The following is a 26,142-nucleotide window of genomic DNA, read 5'->3' as shown; positions in this document are numbered from 1 at the left end:
CCTGAGCAACAAGGCAAGATCTTGTCCCTACAAAACATTTTAAAAGTAGCCAGGTGCAGTGGCATGAGCCTGTAGTCCCAGCTTCTTGGGAGGCTGGGGTGGGAGGATTGCTTGAGCACAGAGGTCAAGGCTCCAGTGAGCTATGATCATGCCACCTGCACTCCAGCCTGGGCTGCAGAGCAAGCAAGGTCTCTAAAAATATTTTGAAAAAAAGAACTGTAAAAGGAAGTCAGAAACTGTCTCCCTTCTCACAGAAGCAAAGCAAGCTGATCAAAGCAACAGGTGGATTCACCTAGAGCCAGACCAGGCCACTGAGGTGGGGGAAATCCCAGTAGAAAGGACAACTTCTGCAAAGGAAGTTGACATTCAGGTTTCTGAGAACAAAGAGGCCAGATGATCCGCATCCTTACTATAGCATTTCTTTCCAGGGTCACGATATTTCTCTTAAGTCTTCCCAAATCTTTTGACCTTAAATATATTTTCTTCATTTTCTTTTTTAAGGTGTGTGAAATATCCTAACCTTTGTGATTCAAAAGCAGCCTGTCTGGAAGTGGTTTTAGAACTGAGCACACTGTGTTGTGGTTACATGTTTACAGGTCACCCCCCAACCCCCATGGACCATTAGCCCACTGGCAGTTTAAGGCAGTGACAGGGACTTACTTGTCTGTGTGCTCCAGACCTGATATGGTTCCTGGCAGCCTAATGTGTCTCACTGATGTTGAATGAATGTTCCCAGGAAGAGGAAGCAGAGGAAAACATTGAACTGTAAAACCATGTCTTATTGATTTGTATATTATTGTTCTGTCCTCTTACATATCTGTATCATATAAATAACCAAAATGAGATCATGTGCAAGGAATTCAGAAAATCAAGCTGTGTGAAGTATAAGTTGCAGAATATTTTTAAGGGGAATCTGCTGGAGAAAATCTCAAGTTATAACACTTAAAATGGTAACACAAGACAAAGCCTGATTAGCCTTTCGGGCAGGCTTGCTTCTTCTATCATCTGATACAAAACTCTATTTGAGATTCGCCATATGTGATGAGTCCTGTGTGGTTTTAGATTATACTCGTTTCCCAGGAGTTGTTGGATGATTGACTGAGATCTCTTTAACTCCCACCTTGGTTGTTGTCCTCTCCTTTTTTCTGTTATGCTTTCCTGTGTCATGAACATCTTTAGTACAATGATACCAGTTGCCACTTTGCGGGAAGGAGTGTTAAGTTTAAGTGTGGTGAGGTTACTGAATCCTTCACTGCTGGGCTGGATTCTTCCCCAGGTACTAGTGAAAGGACAAGCTGTCTGAGCCAGCAGTCTCCAACACGGAGTTTATACACCCCAGGCCCAATGAACCACTGGGACCAAAAAAAATACAATATGAGTACTTAGCTGTATGCTAAGATAGATTAACACAGGATTTTTTTTTTTTTTTTTTTTGAGATGGAGCACTCACTGCACGCCCAGGCTGGAGTGCAGTGGCCGGATCTCTGCTCACTGCAAGCTCCGCCTCCCGGGTTTACGCCATTCTCCTGCCTCAGCCTCCTGAGTAGCTGGGACTACAGGCGCCCGCCACCTCGCCCGGCTAGTTTTTTGTATTTTTTAGTAGAGATGGGGTTTCACTGTAACACAGGATTTTATGTATTTTTAAATTTGATGTGTATTTTCTAATGCGATATATTAACATACCAATAATAGAGATATGTAATTTATAAATACGTATGCTCAATGTTTTGACTGGTAGACTATTCTGGCAAACATGTTTACGGCCTCTGCTCTAAGCATGGGTGTGTCCTGATGAGCCGTTTATCTTTCCCCAGGGTTTATGTCCAACTGGAAGAGAGAAAAAAGTCAGGTTCCTCCCACCTCTGTGCTGCAGCTTTGTGTCTCTCCTGGGTGATGGAGAAATGGCGAGCTTAAGACTGTGGAAGTAGTGTGTTCTGTGGTCCCACTGTCTTTAAAATGGCACTTGGCACTTTCTGTCCAAAACAGGGCTCCTCCAAGCCAGTCTAGACTTTTTCCCCACTAGGGAGAATTCTTTACTGTGAGCTTTTGAGATCGTTGCTGAAGAAACAAAAAACGGAGCCTGATTCTTGGGCTGACTCCAATGAAGAGTTTGCACTCAAAATGCCGTGTTGGATTTCCTGACTTCAAGGTCATGGCCAATAGGCAGTTTGGGTTTTTTTGTTTTCAGTATCCTGCCTGCCAAGAAAACTGATAATGCTCTTCATATCCTCTGGCAGTCTATGTTGATTGTAGGAATGGGGTGTGGATTATACATTGTTGGGTACAATTACCTCCTGGAATACAATGCATCTTCTTTTAGACATCCCAGGGAGATAATTTCGACATAATGAAGATCTATAGTAATCAGATAATTACTATCGATTGCTCTTTAGACGTCTTGATGAGGTAATTAGGGCGTATGGAAAGAAGCTGGAACTGATTGATTGGCATGACTGTAATCTCAAAGATTTCTAATTATGTTTCTTTTCTTCTAATGGCTTATAAACAAACATCATTTTAGCTTTAGAATTTGTCAGGTGCCAGGTTCACTGGGAACATCAGCTTTCTCTATTATGCTAACTAGACACCAAACATGATCAACATAAGCTCATTATGCCTTCCTGCTGAAGCAGAAGAAACTGCAATTAACCCTCACTTTTCTTCTCCACTTCCATATGGCTGGATTCTTGTCGTGGAGTGGGGTGTCGTGGAGTGGGGTGTCGTGGAGTGGGGTGTCATGGAGTGGGGTGTGCCACGTTCTGTGAGGAGCATGTGTGACTCAGGGCTGGATGGGTCTGTGTGGCCTACGGGAGACCCTCGGAGCCTGCTGAGCTCAGGCACAGCAGACTAGGGGGACAATGACACAACACATGTGTCAAGGTGTCTGGCTGACTGTGGCTGGGGGCTGGCTGACTGCTCGGGCTCCTGTCACAAGCCATAGCTACTCATCAGCCAGCAACATTAAGTAGCAGGTCAGTACTCTCAGGCAGCTCGACCATACACTTGTCTGTGTCAGTGTGTTATTGCCTCATCTCTCCCATTAGATACTAATTAGAGGATGCCCTGTCTGAAACCACATTCCACATTATCCTAATATTTTTTTACACCTTTGAGCAGCTTGCACAGTTCAGAATAGTGGCCTCACCCAAAGATGACAGATATTAAGAACCACTAACGCAACATCTTGAAATCAGCTGTTTGCATGTAATCAATGATGGTGGTAACCACCACACTTACTGCTCTACAAGTGCATGGGTTAGAATTCATGCAACAAATGCAAGGTGGGTGCATTTTTCTGAATATGAGGCAATCTGGTTCCCATGCCTGAAATCCTCCACTGTGACCCACCTGTGCTTGGTGAGTACAAATACGTAGGAAATTTGTGATCCGTTTTAAAATAAGGGTCCCCAATCCATGCATGTTACAGTCTGAATGAACACCTGTGTTCCTGAACTCCCTGCTTTCTATTGAAATATCACCAAAGAAAAAATTATATTTTGCTTTGATTTTTTCCTAAAATCCATATATTCCTGGACCCTTATTTTAAAACAGGTCACAAATTTCCTACGTATTTGTACCATTAAAACTTTTAAGGCATGAGAGGAGTAACGTGCATAGGGATGGTTCAGGCTGTTTGGATAATTCAGCTGCAGTTGGAAATGCTTCATTAACTCCCATTAACTAGCCTGAGAAATGGAAGCATACATAGAATTTGTCTTTATGTTATATCTGTATGGTATAAGAAAATTATGTAGCAAATTTTTCATCAGTCACAATTCTCGAGAAATAAAGTATTCTTTTGAAAATGTAATTGGAGTAACTGTTCGGTTCAATATTTGGTGTTTAAAAAAACGTTCCTAATCTGTATCAGAATATTTTCCTTTAATATATAATTAGCATATTCTAAATTGTTTTAATAATTGGGAATTATGCAATACATCATTTTAAGCAAAATTTTTATGTTTTTATTTCTGTACTTGAAAAAACTACAAGAGATTGAACTAAATGCCTAAAACTGGTTCTAATTTTTTATTTGTTGGTTGCTTTTATCAAGTCTAAGGAATGAGTATCTCTTCTAGTTATTTGTCCCTTTCTGTAAAAGTTGATTGAAAATCTACCTTCTTATCAGTTCGTCTACATTTCTACCTATTTTTTCTTTAATTGATGGCTCTCTGGTTTTGAGTTCTGATGTTATTCCCCTGACTTGATTACGTCCCCTACTCATCAGTGGGTAAAGGGTAAACTGTACTGAAATTACTCCACAACAGTGTGATGTAGACTCTGCCAAAACCTAGTTTGTTATTAGGGTCTGGTCTCATACAAAATGGGAGGGGTTTTAATTAGAGGGTCTCGAGGCTGCAAAAGTGGGTGTTCACGGTGTTGCGCAAGTTCCGTCTGCCATTCAGGAGGCAGTAAAGAAACGTGTTCAATGAGAGAGCTGACAGAAGTGATGCAATTCAATAACGTGCTTTGGGTTTGGGGCATGTCATTATAGGAAGTTTTACATCTTGAGAGACAGATGGGAGGACAGCTCCTAGAAGAACCTAAGGCTCTTCATTTTAAAGGCAGCACCCACAACCTGCGCCTGTCAATTCACGATATCGCCCATTCCCTCTGGAAGAGCAAATTGCTGGCTAAATATCAGGTAAGGTTCCCAAGCCGAACAAAAGGTCTGGAGACATCTCTAAGGAAGAGGTCTAAAATTATATGGATATAGGAAATCCCCTTCCTTGAAATTAATCATATGTCATTACTTGTTTCTCCAAAATAGTTTGGGGTTATTTAGGATTTTTGAGAAATATGGACACATTTGAAGGAATGCTTTTTAAAAATTCCTCCTTTATTTTTTTTTATTTTTTTTTATTTTTTTGAGACAGAGTCTCGCTCTGTCGCCTGGGCTGGAGTACAGTGGCCAGATCTCAGCTCACTGCAAGCTCCGCCTCCCGGGTTTACGCCATTCTCCTGCCTCAGCCTCTCGAGTAGCTGGGACTACAGGCGCCCACCACTTCGCCCGGCTAGTTTTTTGTATTTTTTAGTAGAGACGGGGTTTCACCGTGTTCGCCAGGATGGTCTCGATCTCCTGACCTCGTGATCCGCCCATCTCGGCCTCCCAAAGTGCTGGGATTACAGGCTTGAGCCACCGCCCCCGGCCAAAAATTCCTCCTTTAAATAAATGTACTATCATTGTTTTATTTTTAATAAATGAAAGGCTTCCAAATCCATCATTTCAATTCATTTTCATACTAAATGTTCACATCAATGGGTAAAAACAGCTTCAAATGCATTCACAGAAACAAACAGAAGGACATTTTTATTCCATGGGACACAAATTAGGCTTCAGCCTTCCTAGGCCAGTACCCTTACATTGAAAAATAAGAGGGAGCCCTACTTTGGAGAACTGAAATAGCATGTAAAAGTAAAACCCAAACAGGATATTATTAAATAACAGACAAGAAAATACGGGTCCCAAGTGTCATTTGTATATACCTGGGGGAAAAAATCACAAGACCCTCAAGGAATTTTCCCCTCCTCCATCCGTCAGCCTGTGCTCTGAGAAAACCTCTTTGATGGGATTGCAAGCCTCATATACAGTCCTAGGAGCGGCAGACATATTTAGAGAGCTGTGAATCCATGTTGATATTTATGTAAATTCAACCCAAACCCCAGCATTGCCGCTGAACTGGTAGCTATTTCCTGATGTAAGTCAGTGAACATACTGGAAGACTGAAGGGAAGACATTCTGGCTCCATTCTCACTCTCATTGGTCAAGTTCCTGCACATGAATGATGGGAAACAAGCCTACTGGTTTGTTAACAATCGTGAGCTTTGATGGAGGTTGCATGCCAGACTCTCTATGCACAGCTCAGTCCTTGATGGAGACAGAAGGCTTCTGACTTACTCAGTACACCTCTTCCTTTGCTTTCTTCTTTCCTCTGTGTTGCAATTGCCATAAAATTCTACAAATCTCCTCATTTTAGAAGTAATTTCCTTTATACAATTATAAGAAAATACTATTCTAATGATAATGATAATATGATATTAATTAAAGCTAAGCCTGGCTGAATGCTTACCATCTGCTGGACACTCTCTTCATACATTGGTTTATCTCATTTAACCCCAGCAGACCTATGAATGAGAAACTCTTTACTCTTTTGCAGATAGGAAAACTGAGCAATGGAAAGATTAAGTAACTTGCCCCAGGTTATCAAGTAAACGAAATAAGGAGTTCTCATTTGTACTGGATTTGGCTCCGAAGCCACCGCTTTTTACCACCATGCTCTCCCATTTTTTATGTGGCAACCTTTTCTTTCCTTTATTGAAAACAGATTCTAGGACAGGCTCTGTAAGGTGGTCTAGACTTTTAGAAAATTAAAGCCTGTTAGATGCTTGGTGCCAAGAACTCTTCTGTGGCAGCTAATTGAGTCTGAAGTTTCCAAGTGCAGTGGGTTTTGGCTTCCCCTGTCCTGGGCAGAGAAGGATGTAAGCATGAAAGGGAGCAGCATCAGTGCAGTATCCTTTAGACTTTCTTTGCTTTTCTCCAGAGTGTCACAACAGGGATTCTTTTAATGAGCAATGACTGGTGTGTGCAAGTTTTATTTTGGGAATTGTATAAACTCTTTTTTTTTTTTTTTTATCATTTACAATGGCTCTTGTTGTAAATTAGAGACATGTGACAGACTGGTTAGGTACATGGATTCTGGAGGCTGACTCCTTAGGTTCAAATCTCAACCCTGCTACTTATTTGCTGTGTGATTCAGGGTAAGTTATTGAACCTCTCTGGGCCTCAAGTTTTTCATGTGATAAGGAGCCAGGATGTACTTAAACATGGGGCTGTTGTGAGGATGAAATGAGGTCATAGGGGTGCTACTGAGAGTTATTTTTGGTATTAGTCCTTCAATTGTGGTTAACACTTTTATATCCTTTAGGAAATTCCTTTTTACCATGTCTGGAGTGGGTCTCAAAGAAACCTGCACTGCACCTTCACCCTGGAAAGATTTAGCCTGAACACAGTGGAGCTGGTTTGCAAACTCTGTGTGCGGCAGGTAGAAGGAGAAGGGCAGATCTTCCAGCTCAACTGCACCGTGTCAGAGGTAAGCAGATCCTGTCTGTCTGAAATCAGGGGAGAGGGCGACCCTCAGGAGGAGAGAGGGTGTGGGCTAAAAGGGTATCTCAATATAGGCCATATAGAAGTCCTCAAAAGCATTCTATAGATCCTATTTGTTAACAGAATAATATTTTTAATGAGCAAGGGAAGCTAGCTGCAGAAAAAATATATATTAAGGGATCCTTTTTGAAAAACAAGTCTTAATTTTTATGACATGAATTTTAAGAATTATGTTCTAACTTTTAAAAACAGATCTGAATTTCAAGTAAAGGTTTAATTTAAGGAGCGTGCACATGGAGTAGCTTCTCCCCATGCATCCCTTAGTGTGCCATGTCCCCCATCCTCCATCTGTCTCTCCTCCCTTTCTGCTACTTTCTCAGCAACTCTCCTCCCTTTCCCCTAATCACGTGCTGCTGGGTGGAGTGGAAGAAGGGAGAGGGGCTTCTCTGCTCCCTTTTTCTTCTTCTCTCTTTTTTTCTCCATTCAAAGGAAGAAAGGAGAAATCTCTTGATCTCCTTTCTCATATATCATTCTCTAAATATAAAAAGAGATACACTTTCCTCCGGGGTGGGGGAAATATGCCAGAAATAGAAGTAGAATCTCCATATTTCCCCCACCCCCCGGCCGTGGCCATCAGCTTTGCCTTCCTTTGCTGTGATCTTCACACACTTAGGCTGGCCATTTCCCTCTGTCCATATTACAGAAATCATAGTGATCACTGCTATTTAAAACTTCTTCTTAAGGAAAGAGTAAGAGCCCACGACCTTCCTTATCTGTTACCTTGGATCCAAAGCCTTGAAAAGTGATAACCCTTCACATGGGAGGAACAAAGGGAAGAGAAGAAGCCAAATGGGCAGAAGGCAGCCTCTTTGGGGCCTCATGGAGCTCAAGCCCCGTGCTGCGTGCTAAGCCACAAAGCACAAGATTGTCATATGTGAAAACGACAGTGGGCCAGTATATGATTTAAAATACTACCTCTCCCTCGTTGTGTCATACACAGTGACGAATGAAATATCAGCATGTGCAGCTTGTCTTGCTCCACATGTATTTAAAGACCATCTTCCTTAGCAAACCGAGAGGGGAGAAAAGCGCGTCAGCTTTCACGACACTCCATTCTTCTTTCCCACAACCTGCCGAGGTGCGGTCATCATTTCCTCCTGTAGTTTCATGAGACTTTTGACTCATAAACAACTTTAGTCACAGCCCCCGGTGACATTCATAAGGAATGATCTCGGTGTCAGGGTGCCATGGCAACCGCCAGGCCTTCGGATGCGCAGCCCTATCTCCCAGGCACACAGAACCACCCCTGCTGGCTCGGGAGGGTGTTTTCACTTTCCAGGCCCAGCAGGTCTGCAAAGTTCAATAACCACTCAGCTCCAGGGACAACAAAGGCTGCGGAATTTTGGAGGGGGGTGAGGAGGTCTGGTCCTTTGATGCTTGCTTTCTGTTCCGCATGAACATTGGCTGTGTGTTAAAAAGGTGGATCAGATGCAGCCACAAATGAAAGAGAGCTGCTCTGTGCTCTGCCCCACCAGGGCTGCCACCTCCCTTCAGAAAAAGGACAGTTTTGCATAGTGTGATCACAATTTAAGGGCTTGCTTTCTTGTGGCAACATAGAGGAAAGATTACTTCTTTTGCAACGTGGCCTCAGTCTGCTCAAAGAGACCAGCCTTCAGTCATGTCGGAGGCATTTGCCCATGTATGACAGACAAGCATATTTAACTGAGGGCGGGGAAGAAGTCAGCGGAGTCAAGATGACTTTGGCGATTAAGGGGCACTCTGCGGCTTTTCCTTCTGGGTCACTGAATCCCACTGTTGTGCTTAGCATTTGAATGCGGATGCTGGGTGCGCAGAGGAGGGAGTGTGGATGGGGGTACCGACATTGGAGAGGAAGCCTCTGCACTGAAGAACAATGGACTCTGGAGAGTTCTGTGACCCAGATCCTCATCAAAACCTCCAAGAAAGGGTACAAGATGATTGACAAACCATAAACAAGTAGAGAAAAGGCTCCATTTGTGGTTTCTTTCTTCTGAACAGGGCTCCTTCCTAGGGTCACAGGGCAAGATGGCGGTGAGGCTGGGGTTCCCATTCCAATGTCCCATCTCTCAGGAATGAGCTGACTTGCCAGAAATATGCTGCCCCTCCCTCCAGCCACCCACCACCCAAAGCACTCACCAGCTGTCATTTATATAGCCACACAGCCCTTGGCCTGTCCTGTCAAGACAGAGGACCTGTTGCCCACCCCAGAGACCAGGCTGTGCGTGACATCTACTCTGATTATTTCAAGGGCCAGCCAGTTGTCTCTGGGTGATTTAGCCTGGGATTCCTTAACTAGAGACAAAGGCTTTAATTTCACAGAGATGAAGTTTAAGAAGGAAAATGTCTGGAAGACTAACTGTATTGGCACAAATGAATGTCCAAATGTAAAAGATGATAAAAGATTTTTTTTTTTCTTTTTTTTGTTTGTTTCATAGAAAAGTGCACAGAGAGTAACCAGGAAGCTACTCATTATCTCCAAAAGAAAACATGGTACAGAGGACAGATAAATTTATAGTTTTTTTCCACATCTGTTTGGTTTCAGTTACAGGCAGACATCCATCATGGGAAATTCCCATGACAGTTCCATGGAGATAGGGCCAATTCCTTAATCCTTTCTTGCCTCAGTTTCCCCATGTGTAAATTGGTATAGAATATTATCTTGGGCCTGTGTGGGAATTAAATGGGAGAATGTTAGTAAGTGTTCTAAACAGAACTTGGCCCAGAGCACATGCTTAATCTATTTTCACCATTTTCACTGGTGCCATTAATGCCATAAGAATAACAGGGCTTTTGAGTCAACTTTGCTACTTCAATCTGTGGGGTCTGTCATCAATTGAGGTTTCAGATTTTCTTTCTGTCAAAATAAGCACAAAAATAAAACTCAGATCCTATATAAGTAAATAAATGAAAACTAAATATAAATAAACAAAAATTAGCTCCCAGAGAGAAGAAGGTAGCATGTATCCCCAAGTTAGTTTATCACAACATTGCTTTAGTTGAAGGCTCTGAACCCTGAAAAAAGGTGCAGTTTTAGGAGGCAGTATTAGTCATCTACTTTTATTTATTTATTTATTTATTTTTGAGATGGAGTCTTGCTCTGTGGCCCAGGCTGGAGTGCAGTGGCGTGATCTCGGCTCACTGCAACCTCCACCTCCTGGGTTCAAGCAATTCTCCTGCCTCAGTCTCCCGAGTAGCTGGGATTACAGGCATGTGCCACCACACCCGGCTCATTTTTGTGTTGATAGTAGAGACAGGGTTTCACCACGTTGGCCAGGCTGGTCTCAAACTCCTGATCTCAGGTCATCCACCCACCTCGGCCTCCCAAAGTGCTGGGTTTATAGGTGTGAGCCACCATACTTATCCTCATCTACTTTAATAATAGATTTATAGGCAATAAAAGCAATTCTAATTTTTATATTTGCTAGATCTTATAACCTCAAGTCGTGATGCATAGCACTTTTGTATGCACAAATAATATTTAAAATAAATGTACAAAGTAATATCACTCTGCTACAGCCATTTCATCTGTTTACATCTTCTGCTTTCCATAACCTGCTCAAAATGACCATTGGGAAAATCTAGTTTTTCTAAGTGACTTTAGGAAAAGTCCAAATGTCAGAATAAAAAGTTGTTTCAGGACTGTGGAGTCCTGAATATGTGTGTCATCACCCATAGCAGCTGTTGGACTAATGTTGAAAAATCATATGTTTACATAAGGGAATCATAACATCAAAGACTGATGGTACCGATATTCTAAATGATTATTGAGATAAGCATTCTGTGACTGTGAACTCTACTTTTACCTAGAAGTAAAGGAAGAACTAATAGCAACTAAAATTACTAGATGAAATGTAAATGTATAAATGTATTTTACTTTTACCTTCAAGGCTGTTGTCAGCCATTTGATAAGAGAGACAAAGAAATGACGCTCTATTGAGCTTGTTTCATCTACACAGAAATAAATAGGCTGAGTAGCCAGGGATAGAAAGCTCAGGACTTTAATGCCCACAAGAAATGCTGATAGTTATTTATCCACAAGAAAATAGGGACAACATGAATATGGGAGCAGGCCCTCCCAAGATCCATGCCTATCTTCAACCGGCCTCTCATTTTAGGATTTAACTCCCACACTCAGTTGGAAGGCAGCTCTATGGGTGGGCTCCTATCAGGCGCTGGCTTCATCTTCTTTCTGTACTAAGGACAAATATTTTCTCTCATTTCAACAGACATTAATTGAGTAGCCTGTGTGTGTGGGGCACAGTGTTATCATAGAGGTCTGAGGATGATATACTCTCACCAATAAGGAATGTGAGAAATAAAAGGCAGTAACCTACAGATACAGCCAATGTGCACAGAGCAGACTGTGAGGAGCACAGAGGAGCTGGGAGGTGCCAAGGAGACCTCCAGGCCTGACGCCTAGGGTAGGCTTGCCCCAGGGAGCCCCAGGGCACAGGACTTTTGAACCAGGCTTTGAGGACTTTGCCAGACAGAGATCAAAGAAAGGGCAGAATAACTGTTAGAGGTTCATCCTTAGAAATGGCAGGAGAAATAATGAGTGGTGCTCAAACTCTAAGGAGCTTATGAGTCAGGTCAAGTCACGGCAAGGACGGAGCAACCTGAGATCAGATAATGAAATGGTGGAAGCACAAGTGGACAGCCCTACTCCGTGTCCGGCTGCACTCTGCACTTCACATGGTCACCTTGCAGGCTCATACCAGCCAACCAGGAAGGTCATACAAAGATGTCTCACTGGGCCAGGTGTAGTGGCTCACACCTGTAATCCCAGGACTTTGGGAGGCTGAGCTAGGAGGATCACTTGAGCCCAGGAGTTTGAGATCAGCCTTGACAACACAGTAAGACCCCATCTCTTAAAAAAAATGCAAATTAGCCCAGTGTGATGGTGCACACTGATAGTCTCAGCTATTTGGGAGACTGAGGTGGGAGGATCGCTTGAACCCAAGAATTCAAGGCTGCAGTGAGCTATGATCACACCACAGCACTCCAACCTGGGTGACAAAGAAGTGTTAAATGCCCCTCCTACCACATGAAGTCCCTGTCTCTAAATATATATATATATATATATATATATTATATATATATATACATACACACACACACACACACACTTCACTGCTTAAGAGTTGGACTTCATGTGGTAGGAGGGGCATTTAACACTTCTTAATGAGAGAATAAGAGGGGGAAAGACAGAAATATTGCTGTTCATCAGTGTGACACTTTAGGAAGGTTAGTTGGGCAGAAGTGTGGAATGGATCACAAGTAAGCAGCAGGGAGGTACTGAGGCCGACAGTACAAAGACTCTCTGGGGACACAAGACAGCACTACAAAACAAGGCCCTCCCTTGTGCAGACTTTAGCCTTCCACCGCCACCCAGGGATGATCAAGGTGCTGGTGTATTAAGGAATATGGCAGGTCTCCTTTTAGGCCCTATTGTCACTGTCCAGAAAAGAAGCAAGCAGGACCCTGATGTGGGCGATGACACTAAACTGTGGAAGTAGCATGTGATTTTTCTTTGAAACCAGAGAGTTCCCTGATTGCTCTTACAGAATGTACAACAGGGGTGTGGCGCACCTGTTTGGTCGCCGCACAGCGCAAACCCCTTGCAGGAGGGTGAGCACACAGACGGGCAGGAGCAGGAACCAGGGCGAGCACTTTTGGGCTCTGGCCCCACAGCAGCATCTAAGGGTGGGTATCTGCGACTTCTGAAGCCCAAGTGGGCATGTGTTACAGTGTGCTCCTTTAGCTTTGCCATCTGCAGATGGCTTGTGTGTTAATCAACTCAATGGGCCCTCTGCACTATTGCAAGGGCAGGGGGCCAGTGTGACAGCCTTCTGCATCCTGAGCTCTTGTCCAGTGTCCTGAAAGAATCGGATCACATGTGGGCTTGAAAGATGAGTGCAAGGTTTTATTGAGTGGTGGAGGTGGTTCTCAGCAGGATGGGTGGGGAGCCAGGAGGGGAGACAGAGTAGGAAGGTGATCTTCCCCTAGAGTCAGGCCACCCAGCAGCCAGACTCTTCTCCAACTGCCCCCGCTGAACTCCCCTTAGCATCCAGAAATCCCTCCTCTTCTCTCTTTCTCTGCTATGTCGTTCCACTAGCGCTGCTCTGCTGGTCTGTGTGCCTCCTCATCTCCTTACTTGTGGGTCTCATCTGGAGCTTGGGGTTTGGGGTTTATATGGGGGCAGGATAGGGGGCATGGCGGGCCAAAAGGCAATGTTTTGGGCACGAAAACAGAAATGCCTGTCCTCATTTAGGGCTTCAGGTCTTTAGGCTTGAGGGTGGGGCCTTTGCTGGGAACCGCTGTCTTCTACTTAGTACTTCCCTGTCTCCTGTCCGTTATTATCTTCACTTCCACACTCCACTCCATCTAAACATCATTCTATGCCTAATAAAGGCATTGGTGCATTTAGTCCAGATGTCCTGAACAAAAATACTTTGATAAACATGACACATGCCCTCAGATCACTTATGGTCACCTTTCTTTAAGCCCTATTCCCCTAGAGGTCAGGAGCCCTCTTTCCTCGTTGCCTTGGAAAGAACCCTGTGCCTGATGGGGGAAAGAGCTGTGGGTCAAGATCCTCATTCAGAGCCTCCGACTCCTATCTGTTCATGCCACAGTCTTTTAAATCCTGGTATATGCTGGAGCTAACACAAAAGAGCCAGTGGAATGCTTGGAGCCTCGGTTTGCCAAGCTTTGGGTTTTGCAGACAAACATCATGATCATAGCCAACACCACTGTGTATACCACGGCAAAAGAATTCAAATGCCCTCCACACCCCTGGATTGACCCTGTTCCATGGGATTGCATAAGCCTAGAAGTGAGTACTTGGTGCTGATCCCAGAACGTGGAACACACTGCTAGTCAACACTGGCACACAGGCAATTGCAACCCCACCGCCTGCAGTGCCAGCGCATTCACGGCTGGGGAGGCCACTGACGCAGTGCAGGGCAGCATTTGGGGGGCTCTGGGTGATGGTGGTGTTGAGCCCCTGAGCTGAGTGCTCAGCAGGAACCAAACACTTCATGATGGCTGAAACTGGGTGTGGCCGGTTCATCCTCTGGCAACTAGTAAGGCACACCAACAAGTTACCTGCTTTAAAAGGAGAGAGATGGCATTTATAGTAGATTAAGTAGATTTTCTTTTATTGCTTTAATAGTTCCCAGGCAACATTTGCTTTTGCTTTTCCAACCAGCAGAAGTGATCAGAAAATGATTAGAATTTCTCCTGCAGATGAAATTCAGATTTTGCATTTGTGCTGTTTTATGAGCTGAGACTATCTTAAGAGACAATTTATGGTTTTCTCTACTAAAATTAGATTTTAAAAAAAGAAGGATATACAGCAATTGGAGGATGCCATTAACGACTTGCCTTAAGGCAATAATATACTGTGTTTACCATTTTCTTTTTTAAAAAATTAGCCTTAAGTTGATATCATTTAGAGGAGAGCTGTGTTCCATTTCATTCAACAAAAGCAGAACTGAGAAATCTTCTGTGGAGTTTAGATGGAGAACTACTGGGGCATTTGCCCAGGACATTCCCCTCAAGGCAGCTGTTTCCAGAAGCCTTGAATCTCAGATCTATTCATTCCCAAAGCACTGCCCTTTTGAACATTTTCCTCTCCTGAAATTTAAACCTTTAGGAGCTCTGATATTCCTTCTCTTCTCTCTCAGCCTGGAGAATCCCATTAGTAAAGCTGTTATCGAATCACACCAGAGCTTTCCATCCAGCCCAGTCTTCACCAAACAGCCATAAATCTGTGGCTATGCAAAGTTAGCTCAAAATATATGTACCTCTTTCTCAGAGCCAGGTTACATCTAGTGAGGCACAACTTTCAGGCTAAGAAGAAGCCATTCTTCTGAAGAAGAATAACAGCCCTCATTCTTTTCTTATTGCTCAAAGCAAGGCATTATGTTGATTGGTTCAATAGAGATTGCTTTTGTCTTCAGAAATAATGCTGTGTTGTTCCTGTCCCTGAACTACAGGAACCTACTGGCATCGATTTGCCGCTGCTGGATCCTGCGAACACCATCACCACGGTCACGGGGCCCAGTGCTTTCAGCATCCCTCTCCCTATCCGGCAGAAGCTCTGTAGCAGCCTGGATGCCCCCCAGACGAGAGGCCATGACTGGAGGATGCTGGCCCATAAGCTGAACCTGGACAGGTGGGTATGGTCAGGCCCCAAGGCTAGCTTCTTTCTGTTAGTGCTCTCCAGGACCAATAACTATTAGACGTAGGGTAGCATTCATTTTTTTTTTTTTTCCATCCACACATCTATTTAGTTTTTCATTTTGCAAATATGCATTAAGCTCCGTCCTTGTACCTTGCACTGCGGGCTTGCAAAGAGTGCTAAGAGACATTCTGAGCTTATTTGGCCTTGGTAAGTATCAAGTTTCATGATCCACTTTGCAAAGCTGGTGGGCTAATTCTCCAAATCATACAACCATTCACTACCGTAATTATTGCTCCTCCTCTGCAGTTGAGCGGGACCTAATGTTTGATGAATAATTAGCAAGCTAACACCGCCTTGAGATTAAGTTATAGACTTCTGGAGCCTCTACTTTGTGGAATGTCACCGTCACTACCAAACAAAACATGTGACATGACCTGTCAAAGATTATCCAAGCCTGGACTAGAAAGAAAACATAAGTGTCTTGATTTCCTATTTAGAATATGACCCATAGACATCTCATCTCTTAAATTATCTTACTCAGACCTGAGGTTCACAAAGTTCAACATCACGTCTCCTGTCTGGGGCTGATCTAATTAAGCATGGGCTAGTTATTTAGGATGGCTCACTGTCAGCCACAATGGGACCTGGATACTTAAAGACAAGTAGAGAGACAGAAAAGTTTAGCTGAGGAAAAATAGATATGTAAGTCACACCGTTGAGCACATTTTCTCTTTCCCAATTACAGGTACTTGAATTACTTTGCCACCAAATCCAGCCCAACTGGCGTAATCCTGGATCTTTGGGAAGCACAGAACTTCCCAGATGGAAACCTGAGCATGCTGGCAGCTGTCTTGGAAGAAATGGGAAGACATGAAACAGTGGTGTCCTTAGCAGCAGAAGGGCAGTATTAACCACCATCCTAGAAGGGGAAATGAAGGACAAAAATGCACAGGGAGTCTGTGGCCGTCCAGGGGAATCACAGTGGAGGAGGAAATCCAGACGAGACCAATGCGCTTCACAGGCAAGACTGCAGCAGGAGCCAGAAGGAAAACAGATACAACTGCCAATGTACATGCCCACTTTACTCGGACATCATCACGGGAGTTAAGAAAAATTGTGTAAATTTGTACCTTGAATTTAGCTATCAACCTAATTTTCCTATTAGTTGGGCTGTATGCTGTGTGGTACAGGATCTTACAGTTTCCTAGGAAACGCTTTTTATTGCTATCCAGATATATGGATAAACTTTCTTAACAAACCCAATTTCTACAAATGTTGTTTACATCAAATTGGACAGGGATGCAGACACTGTCCATGGCTCGTTCTATTTTTGTTCAAATCATTTGAAGTTGAAGCTGTGGACGGTTTGTTGTGTCTATTTCAGATTAGTAATTTACAGAGAAATCAGACTTTTGCTACAAATCGTGTGCATCAAGTGTCTCAGATAATCCTCCCATCAGTGTTCTGTTTCTAGAACTTGTAGAACCAGTGTTACTGTTCGTATCAGGGAAGTGGAGAATCTAAGTGTAAAAAAGAAATAACTAAGACTCCTATTCCTTGGAGGGACCCTTCTGGTGCCCTTTGGGAATAAAGCTGTAGCATTGCAGGGAAGACAGTGATTCATGTTTAACCCCACAAACAAGCATTTTTTCACAACGTGTGTTTGTAATATGCAATATGAAGTGTTTTTTTTTTTTAAAAGGTATTATTATTATTATTGATAAGTATTTACAGGTATTCTAGTAAAAGGATTTTTTTTTTTAACTTCTATTTTTGTTAGTGGTACTGTTAGTATTTGGGTATTGACTAGACCTGCCCCACCTTTTCACCTATCAAGGTGGGTGTGGTCATCAGTTTAATTCAACATGCATAGCTTCCTTGACCTTTTACCTTTCTTTCCCTTATTCTGCCCCAGAAAGGTGATAAATGCTCACTGGCTTTGTCAGTCTGTTCTTCAGCTTGCTCAGGCAGGGTCTTTCTCCTCTGAGTCTTATGATGAGATGTGTTCTCTATGAACTTCTCTTACTATTGCCATTGTGTGGCCCCACATCAACTCCCCATGGTGCTCTACTTTAGAGGCAGTGTGGTTGGAGGAATGGACTCTGAACTGGAGATCAGGAAACCAGTTCTCATGTGGGTCTGTCACTGTCTCGTTGCACCACCTTGAGAAAGTCATTTAACCACACTGGACCTCAGTGTCCTCACTAGAAAGTGAAGGGGTGGGATTAGATCATCTCCACATTCTGAAATGCTCAACTTCCACCACGATGCCTCCGGTCTCACTCATCTGTCTGAAGACCACAATGGACTCTGACCTAGATCATTCAAAATAATCAGCTGGTCTTTTGCCCACGCTATGTTATGCCTTTCAAATAGTTCTGACATGGAAGATGATTATTCTAACCTGCATTATGTTTGTTTGGCTTGAGTGAGTCGCTCTGCATCCTATTGCATTATGCTGTTCACTGAGAGATGACATCCCTTTATTATCATTAGCCTCTCTTGGGACCCCCCTGCCCCCAGTCTTCCTGACTGGTTGCAAATTCTGTTTTACTATTGTCTTGGCATCTTGATATCTAGACCACTCCTACAAGTTTATCTGGCAGTAGGAACTTGGTGCATTTTTTCTACACCCCCAACCCCTACCCAACCCCACCCTGAATCTTTGCTGTCATAATAGTCAGTAGCATTTATAAAGCCTGTCTAGTTAGCTCTTTAAAAACTGTTGTCCTGCAGAATGTTAGTCAACACACTACTTTGTGGAAACTAACTATTATGTTTCCTTGGGACCATCACAAGCTCTTTAACACAAGGACTCAATTCATTCAGCAGGTGGGGATTAAAGAATCAAAGCCCAGTAGCAAAATCAAAACTAAACAAGCAGACATGTGTATGAATCAGAACCTTTAGAACGTGACTGTGGTTTACTTTTACGCTGGAGGCACACAAGTTGCTGAACAGATTTGAATTATACATGTTCTTCCATCCTTCCATGTTTCTGCTCCTATTTTGATAGCATCTTGATATTGATGCCTCTGCCATCCTCATCCCCGAGGAACTGCTGATACCTTGCTATGGAGTCTCTTCTTTCATGCTTTTTATTCCTTATCTTCTGTTTTGGACATATATTCTATAAAACCTCTCTCAGTCCACCCCCGCATTAGGATTTCCATATTTAAAATATTTGTACACTGACTGGGGAAGGGAGAGATTGCACTAGTAAACAAGTTCAGTGGATAATGTTTGTAGCAAATTAAAAATCAAATATATATACCCACAGTTATACATTTTTTAAAAGGAGGAGGAGGAAAGAGAGCTATTGTCCATTCCTACATTTTGAAATAAACTTGTCAAGATTACTCACCAATACTGGGGTTGTGGAATCATCTAGGGAACTCAAGAACTAGAATTAACTGAATGCTGAAACTTCTATGCCTAGTGAAAATGAGAGGGGAGCAGCTATGTAGCTATGAAGATGAATCAATTCCATAACTGTTACTAAAATCTTTGACTAAAAAGTCACCAACAACACAGAAATACTGAACACAAACAGGAACTGTTTTACTAAAGTCATTGAGAACCCTTGGGGTTCACTTCAGATGCTTGTTTTTTGGTTCAACCTCCCACCACCAGACAAAGGAAAAGCGACTGATTTCTTGTGTGTGGTACTCATCTGCCAGTCATAGAACTCTTAATGTTTCCTATCAAGTGAATGACAACTTCCATACATACACTATTTATACCAAATAATTTTCACTACAAATTCTGATTTCCTTCTCCTTTGGAGTAAAGTAATAGCTGTTAGATTGCTTTCAAACTTAGAAGGTCCAGATATAACAGTTCATTTCATAGGAAGCCACTTCATCAACTATTCTGATACGTCCTGCTTCTTTCTACACCGCTGGAGAGGCAAGTTTGGCTGGCTTCATTTGGATAGAAAAAAACTATCATTTGTGCATGCTGCCATCTAGTGGTGTACAACACAATCTAACCTGAGTTTAATATTCATGAGAATGTGTCTGACAAAAGGAATGAAAAGTTGTAGAGTTCAAGGACCTTTATGACAAACAGATGTGGGAAAATTTTCGCTTCAAATTTATAATTTTCTTATTTCTCACTTGTTTTTCATTTGCATCACCCATCTCAAAATTAGGTCATTGTGAGCCTAGTACATCAACTCATTCCTACACAACACATCTTAAGTTGCCTCTTGTGACAGAGCTATGTAAAATCTATATAAAACAGTCTTTGCAGAGTTGTCATTTTTATCATTTATGGTTTTCATTGGGGTTTGTATACTTTAAATCGCCTTAATATTTATCTTTGGAAATGTAAGAAGTATCTGCTTAGAAAGAAATAAGTCTTATATATGCAAATGGAATACTATGTCTGGGGAAGAGAAAATTGGGGTTGTTAATCAAAGGGAAGAAAGCAGTTTATTTTCTCCTGAATTTGAGAATCCAAAGGCAGAGGTTCCATCCTGTTTTTATTTTCTTCTTATCACACTCATTCAAGTTTCCTTAATGTATCTGGAAGGAATAGAAAAGTTGGATTCAGAATTGACAACTGGCGTGGTGATGACAAACCTGTGTAACACCAAGGTACTCACAGCTAACAGCTGTTTCACAAACAGCATCTTCCAAATAAATAGTCAGCTGTGCTACGCAGAAAACCCCCATCCTGCTGTGAGCAAGTTCTGGTCTTCAAAAACTGGACAACAACTTTTTGGGTGAGGTGTTCAATATCAAACTGCATAATCAGCCATTTTCATATATACTATTTTATAGATTTAAATCTCTCAGCTATCAAAAAGTAGAGCAATTTTTAGGAGAAAAAAATCGTGGGGACTGAGTTCAGGACACTCTGAAATTGTGCGACCAGTGATTTTTTTTAAGGTATTTTTTCCTACAAGTAAGATATCTGAAAAGTGAATGTTTTGAGGGTGGAATCAAGACTTTTCACTTCTCCTGGAGAAGAGCAACAAGGCTCTTATCTCATGTGTCCTTCTGTGTATCTCTGTCAGCATCACAGCAGCTGTGCTCTTGGTCTGCTTACTCCTCTGTAATCCACGGATGCAGAATGGAGTTAATAAGATGATTACCATCTCCCCAGAATTCACAGGTCTCTGCCTCTATAAGGTCTGCCCCTATGGGGCCAGGAAAATATAAACCTATATAAGGACCTGCAAGAGAGCGTAAAGAAGGTAGAAAAGGTTTACTTGTTGGGTTTTCAAGCCTTCAAGTTGAATGAGTCTTAGCTTTTGCTTGGCAGTTGTTCTGGACAAGTCATCAGTTTCATGTGGAGAACTCAGTGCAAGCCCAAGGCTAACGAACGAGAGGGGGCCCATGGAAACACAGCTGAAATGAAATGGGGCTTCATCCATCTTCTTTGAGAATGGAGGAGCTTTTGTGAAGCAGAACATCATTGCTCAAGATAATGGTTGATAAGCATTAGATTTTATAGATCTAATAAGGAAAATATTTTATCTCAAGTTAACAAAACTTTTTTTATCTTTCGAGTGCCTCATAGGACCAACTATTACTCTTTGGTTTTTATTTTTCTTTTTGTATTATTTTTATATATTCTTTAATCTTGCTGAGCTAATGTTGACTGAAATCTTTAGAACTTTGCCTCTGTGCAATGAAGTAATGTTTCTCTACCCTAAGAGATCTATTTGTATAATCTCTGGCTGTAATGATCACTTTGGAAGATTTCCTTTGCATCTCTAATTATTTCTTTTTAATGGAATAAGGCATAAGGGGGAATAAACATATTGTAACCAATGTTATGTAAACCCATATCCATACAGGCCAAGGAAGCCAAATGAAGTCATTAATATTTCCAGAATTCTAGTGTGAAAAACTTATTATTTTCGAAAGGTGAGGAGATGACTTTTTGTGTAGCACTGGGTGGGTTTTCTCTGCAGACTAAGTCTAGCAATGCGCTTCCAGATCCTTTAGTTTTATCAGCCTTGTGCTTACACCATTTTCATAAATGCTATTTAACAGCCTGTCTTCATAAGAGTTCATGGTTCCTAGGTTTTCCTGTCACCTCATTGTATTGATCTGTGGTAGGATATTAACGGGCTCATTCAACAAATGTAATGTGTGCCTCAGACCTATTTAGCATGGTTAGGGGGCATCAGCAGGACAAAGCAACAGGTACTCTGCAAGTGTACTGGCACACCAAGCCCAGCAATTATTAGCAGCTCTTCATAAGCCTGCTGTCTACTCAGACACTTGCCTACTGAAGGGACCTGTCCAGTGAGCTTCTGGAATCCCAGGTTGGGAATCTCTGCAGAATATCATGAGAGTTGTGGCCCAACTAGCTTCTAAGTAGAAACAAGGAAGCTGCCCTGCGATATCGTCAGCTGCCCACCTACCATAGTGTTTGCTACTGAATACCAGCCTTTTCACATACCATTTCAGATCTGTCCTTCAACAAAAATATAAATTGCAAATCATATAATTTAAGGGTCTCTTACAAATATGCCTAAGTTGTATGTCATTTTTAAGTTCCAAAGGCCTACTGGACTAAGTACTATGAGACCAGCTGTAGAAGCTGATGGCACTGATCCGGGGTGGAATAACCCTCAGTACCAGTGTTTAGAAGATGAACTGTAGGCAGGTTTTGCTGATCAACAGCCTAAGGATGGATGGGCTCTCTTCCGGCCTCTGATCCTGAGCACACGGAGGCAGCATCAGAGAATCGGGACCTGAGCTATATAGGTTCTCAATGTGAAACCTGTTTAGAGTGACATATAAGAGCAAGAAATCTATAGCTGGTATAAAATACCTTTGCCTTTTCTATTCTGAAAGTAATGAATGGTATCTGTACATGTAGGGGTAAAAACTCAGATGTTTATTCCTCCAGGCCATGGATTAAAAAAAGTACAGCAGTCAGAACACATGGGAACAAGTGATTTGCATTCCCTTCTTCATGCTTTCCTAGACCTGCTACTGGTAGTGCAGCCCTCGCCCTCCAGACATAATGCATTGAGCCCAGTTTCAGGGAACATCACTGTGTGTGTGTGTGATGTCACGATGTTATATGTGTTGAGTTTAATGTTGAGCTGAAGCAAGTTGGTGACCTTCCTCTTTGTGCTTTGTAAAGAAGACACCAATGTTTGTCAGAGAAAATTCCCCAGCAGTCATGTTGAAGAGGCAGTGTCATCCACCTGCTGTCCCCTTTGGAACAGTTCAACTGCAGAAAGGTCGGACTGAGGTTTTGTGCTTTGTCGTTTTTCTTTTTTAAACAAAACATGACAACCTTGGCTTTTCTGATACGGAACACTTTTGTTGTTGTGGAGTTCCCTCTTGCTGTATCTTCTATGCAATTCCTTTTCTAAAAAATCCCCGGCGGAGGCAGAGTGCCCTCCGGACACCTGTCCGGCGCCTTGCTGAGTGGTGGAGGTGAGGGATACCAGCTCCGGGTGTGCCTCTTTTCTCTCTCTGGCTGCCAATCCCGATTTTTCCTGCAGTCCCCTTCGTTTGTAAATTGCCTGCATTTATTCTGTCAGCCAACATGTACAAAATGTAAGAAAGAATTTTTAAACAGGTAATAAATTATATTTATAAGCAACAAAGTGCTGCCTCCTTCACTTTATAACAAGGTTCTCCTGCGTGTTCAGAGTCGCCACGTGTTTCTTCAGTGGGACAGAAAGGCTTTGGGTCCTGCGTGGATGGTGATCACAACCTCCTGCAGGCACAGGATGAGGTTCTAGAATGTTGCTACTAAAAAATCAACTCCACACTGGAATCACTAGAGGGGCCTTAAGAAATAATGCCAGGGTCACACCTCCAGAGATTCTGATGGAAGTGGTCTAGGGGTAGCCTGAGTCTTGGGCGTTAAAAACTCCCGGGTGGTACTAATGAGCAGTTAAGGGTGAGAAACAATGTCTAGAACTTCTGCAGAATTCCCTGGGGCGGGAGTTTCTAAATAGAGTGTCAAGGCCTGCCCCCAGAGATCCGATTTTAAATGAAGTTTGCAAACAACTATACTAATAGGTAGGAAATGAAAGGTGAACAACTACCAGCAGAGGAGTTCAGCTTGGTACAGGACTGCTGGCCACTGCCTTAGGGCGAGCAAGCTAAGGGCTCCAGCTATGAGGTGGGAAGCAGCTGTGAGTTTGAGGACTAGAAGCAAAGGCAGCCCTGTCCTCTATGAGAGAATGACCTGGAGATGCTTCCTTAGATGGACTGCCACCTGCCCCCGCCCCTCCCCTCAGCCTCGGTGGCAGAAGGGTGTAAGCCATTGCCCAGCACTGAGAAACTGGTCCATGCCATGGACTGGAAGAAAGTGACATAAAACAATCGATGCTGGGATCACGAATTCAAATGTTTCTTCAAGGCTAAGGAAGTAATGGAAATACATAAACTGGAACCTGGGTAAAAATCAAAGGGAGAAATAAGGGCTGCAGCTGAGCTAGAGAATTCAAATTCCATATAAAAGAATGAAAATACAATGAAAACAACAAAACACTAACAAAAACTGTCCTTTACATAGAAAACCCATGGTGGCAAAGGCTCAGCCCTGTTACCAGACCGCTAATCCCTAATTAGAAGCTTTGGTAGCTGAGATTCCTGCTGAGAAGGCCTTACCTAGGATGGCATGCATGCATTTTCAAAGACTATTCACTGAGGGCCCAACCTAAGCCCCTGTCTTTGAGTGGAGGTCCCTGGAGAGTTCTGAAGCTTGGCCTCCCTCTGTTCCCGTCTCTCAGTACCAGCATACGGATGCCAAGCAAAGAACCTTCAGCAGCCCCAGAGATTCCCACAGCTAAGCTCAGATCAGAACCTAAGGTAGAAATTAGGAATCACTTTGCAGAGACAAAACTTCTGAGACCGTGGTCATCTGTACCTTGCTGCTGTGACCAGATAGAGACAACAAGCTTGCAGCTTACAAAATGACCAATGCCAAGAAAATAACCTTTTTTCCTCAGCTGAGATTTACTGTCAGTATGCCTGTGAGTTCTGTGAAGTTTAACTTGAGCCCATGACACAGAAGTGGGGTGCACAGAAGGTGGGAGAGATGTACCAATAGCAAATCTCAGCTGGTTTTAAATGTTGCTTATTGTAGATCCTGCTAAACTAATGGCAGGAAGAAAAAGCAGCACTGGCCGGGCACAGTGGCTCACGCCTGTAATCCCAGGACTTTGGAAGGCTAAGATGGGGAGATCACTTGAGTCCTGGAGTTTGGGACCAGCCTAGGAAACATAGCAAGGCCTCGTCTCTACTAAACATAAAATTAGTCAGCCATGGTGGTGCATGCCTGTAGTCCCAGCTACTTGGGAGGCTGAGATGGGAAAGTCACATGAGCCCAGGAGATCGAGACTGCAGTGTGCTATGATCATGCCACTGCACTCCAGCCTGGGCAAGACAGAGTGAGGCCTTGTCAAAAAAAAAAAAAGAAAGAAAGAAAGAAAGAAAAGAAAGAATGAAAAAGAAGAAAGAAAGAAAGAAGGGGAGAGAGGGAGGGGAGGGGAGGGGAAGGGAGAAGAGCCGAAGGAAGGGAAGGGAAGGGAAGGGGAGGGGAGGGGGGAGGGGAGGGGGGAGGGGAAGGGGAGGGGAGGGGGGAGGGGAGGGGAGGGGAGGGGAAGGGGAGGGGAGGGGGAGGGGAGGGGAGGGAGAGAAGAAAGAGAAAGGAAAGAAAGAAGAAAGAAAGAAAGAAAAGAGAGAGGAAGAAAAGGAAAGGAAAGGGAGAAAGGAAGGAAAGGAAAGAAAAGAAAGAAAGAAAGAAAGAAAGAAGAAAGAAAGAAAGAAAGAAGAAAGAAAGAAAGAAGAAAGAAAGAAAGGAAGGAAAGGGAGAAAGGAAGGAAAGGAAAGAAAGAAAGAAAGAAAGAAAGAAAGAATGAAAAAGAAGAAAGAAAGAAAAGAAAGAATGAAAAAGAAGAAAGAAAGAAAGAAGGGGAGAGAGGGAGGGGAGGGGAGGGGAAGGGAGAAGAGCCGAAGGAAGGGAAGGGAAGGGAAGGGGAGGGGAGGGGAGGGGGGAGGGGAGGGGGAGGGGAGGGGGGAGGGGAGGGGAGGGGAGGGGGAGGGGAGGGGAAGGGGAGGGGAGGGGAGGGGAGGGAGAGAAGAAAGAGAAAGGAAAGAAAAGAAAGAAAGAAAGAAAGAAAGAAAGAAGAAAGAGAAAGGAAAGAAAAGAAAGAAAGGAAGGAAAGGGAGAAAGGAAGGAAAGGAAAGAAAGAAAGAAAGAAAGAAAAAAAAGAAACAAAGAAAGAAAGAAAGAAAGAAAGAAAGAGAAAGAAGAAAGGAGAAGGAGCAGTATTTGTGAGCACCTATGATGTACCTGGCATGGACCCTCACGTATTTCAGACACTCATCTTACTGGTTCCTCACAAGAGCCTGAAGAGGTGGGAATTTACAGGTGGGAAGACTGAGCTCAGATTATGTACTTCCAAAGAATGAAAAAAGTGGAAAATGGTGGAATTTAAGCACATCAGTCTGAATCCCAGTGCCAGGATGCACTCTTTAGACATAAGTGCAGCTGGCTAACCACTGCCAATCTCACCCAAACTCTTCATTCCCTCTGTGTCAGATGCAAACCTTCCTGCACTCTCCACTCCCCAGATGATTTTGGGCTTCCCTGGTCCTGATCTAATCTCCAATGGATCCCCTCAAAACTAAACTTCTCACTCTGCCCTCCAGGGTCCACAATGCTTGCAACAACAGCCCTAACATGTTCCCTCCCCTTTTGCAGAGGTGACAATTCAGGGGCAGCAGCAATAGCCTCATCCTTCCACACTTCAAATACTCCACAGCTGGGAGGCGGGTGAGGTCTTTCTCACACAGGGCTGATTCCAGATCATTGC

General features: G+C 43.1%; 1 protein-coding gene across 1 annotated transcript in view; it reads left to right on the top strand.

The window, feature by feature from the left end:
- UNC5C (unc-5 netrin receptor C) overlaps nucleotides 1-22,917 on the top strand; it is a 484,018-nt gene extending 461,101 nt beyond the window's left edge. The window contains exons 14-17 of the mRNA XM_033214856.1: nucleotides 4,496-4,645; nucleotides 6,927-7,091; nucleotides 15,145-15,323; nucleotides 16,078-22,917. Of these exons, the coding sequence (XP_033070747.1) occupies nucleotides 4,496-4,645; nucleotides 6,927-7,091; nucleotides 15,145-15,323; nucleotides 16,078-16,243 (660 nt within the window). The 3' untranslated portion in view covers nucleotides 16,244-22,917. The remainder of the gene's footprint in view (nucleotides 1-4,495; nucleotides 4,646-6,926; nucleotides 7,092-15,144; nucleotides 15,324-16,077) is intronic.
- The last annotated feature ends 3,225 nt before the right edge of the window (nucleotides 22,918-26,142 follow it).

This window comes from Trachypithecus francoisi, unplaced genomic scaffold (genome assembly GCF_009764315.1).
Source record: "Trachypithecus francoisi isolate TF-2019V2 unplaced genomic scaffold, Tfra_2.0 Lachesis_group1, whole genome shotgun sequence".
Taxonomy (NCBI): Eukaryota; Metazoa; Chordata; class Mammalia; order Primates; family Cercopithecidae; genus Trachypithecus; species Trachypithecus francoisi.
The sequence above is the reverse complement of the archived record's forward strand: the minus strand, read 5'-3'. Positions and strand labels throughout refer to the sequence as shown.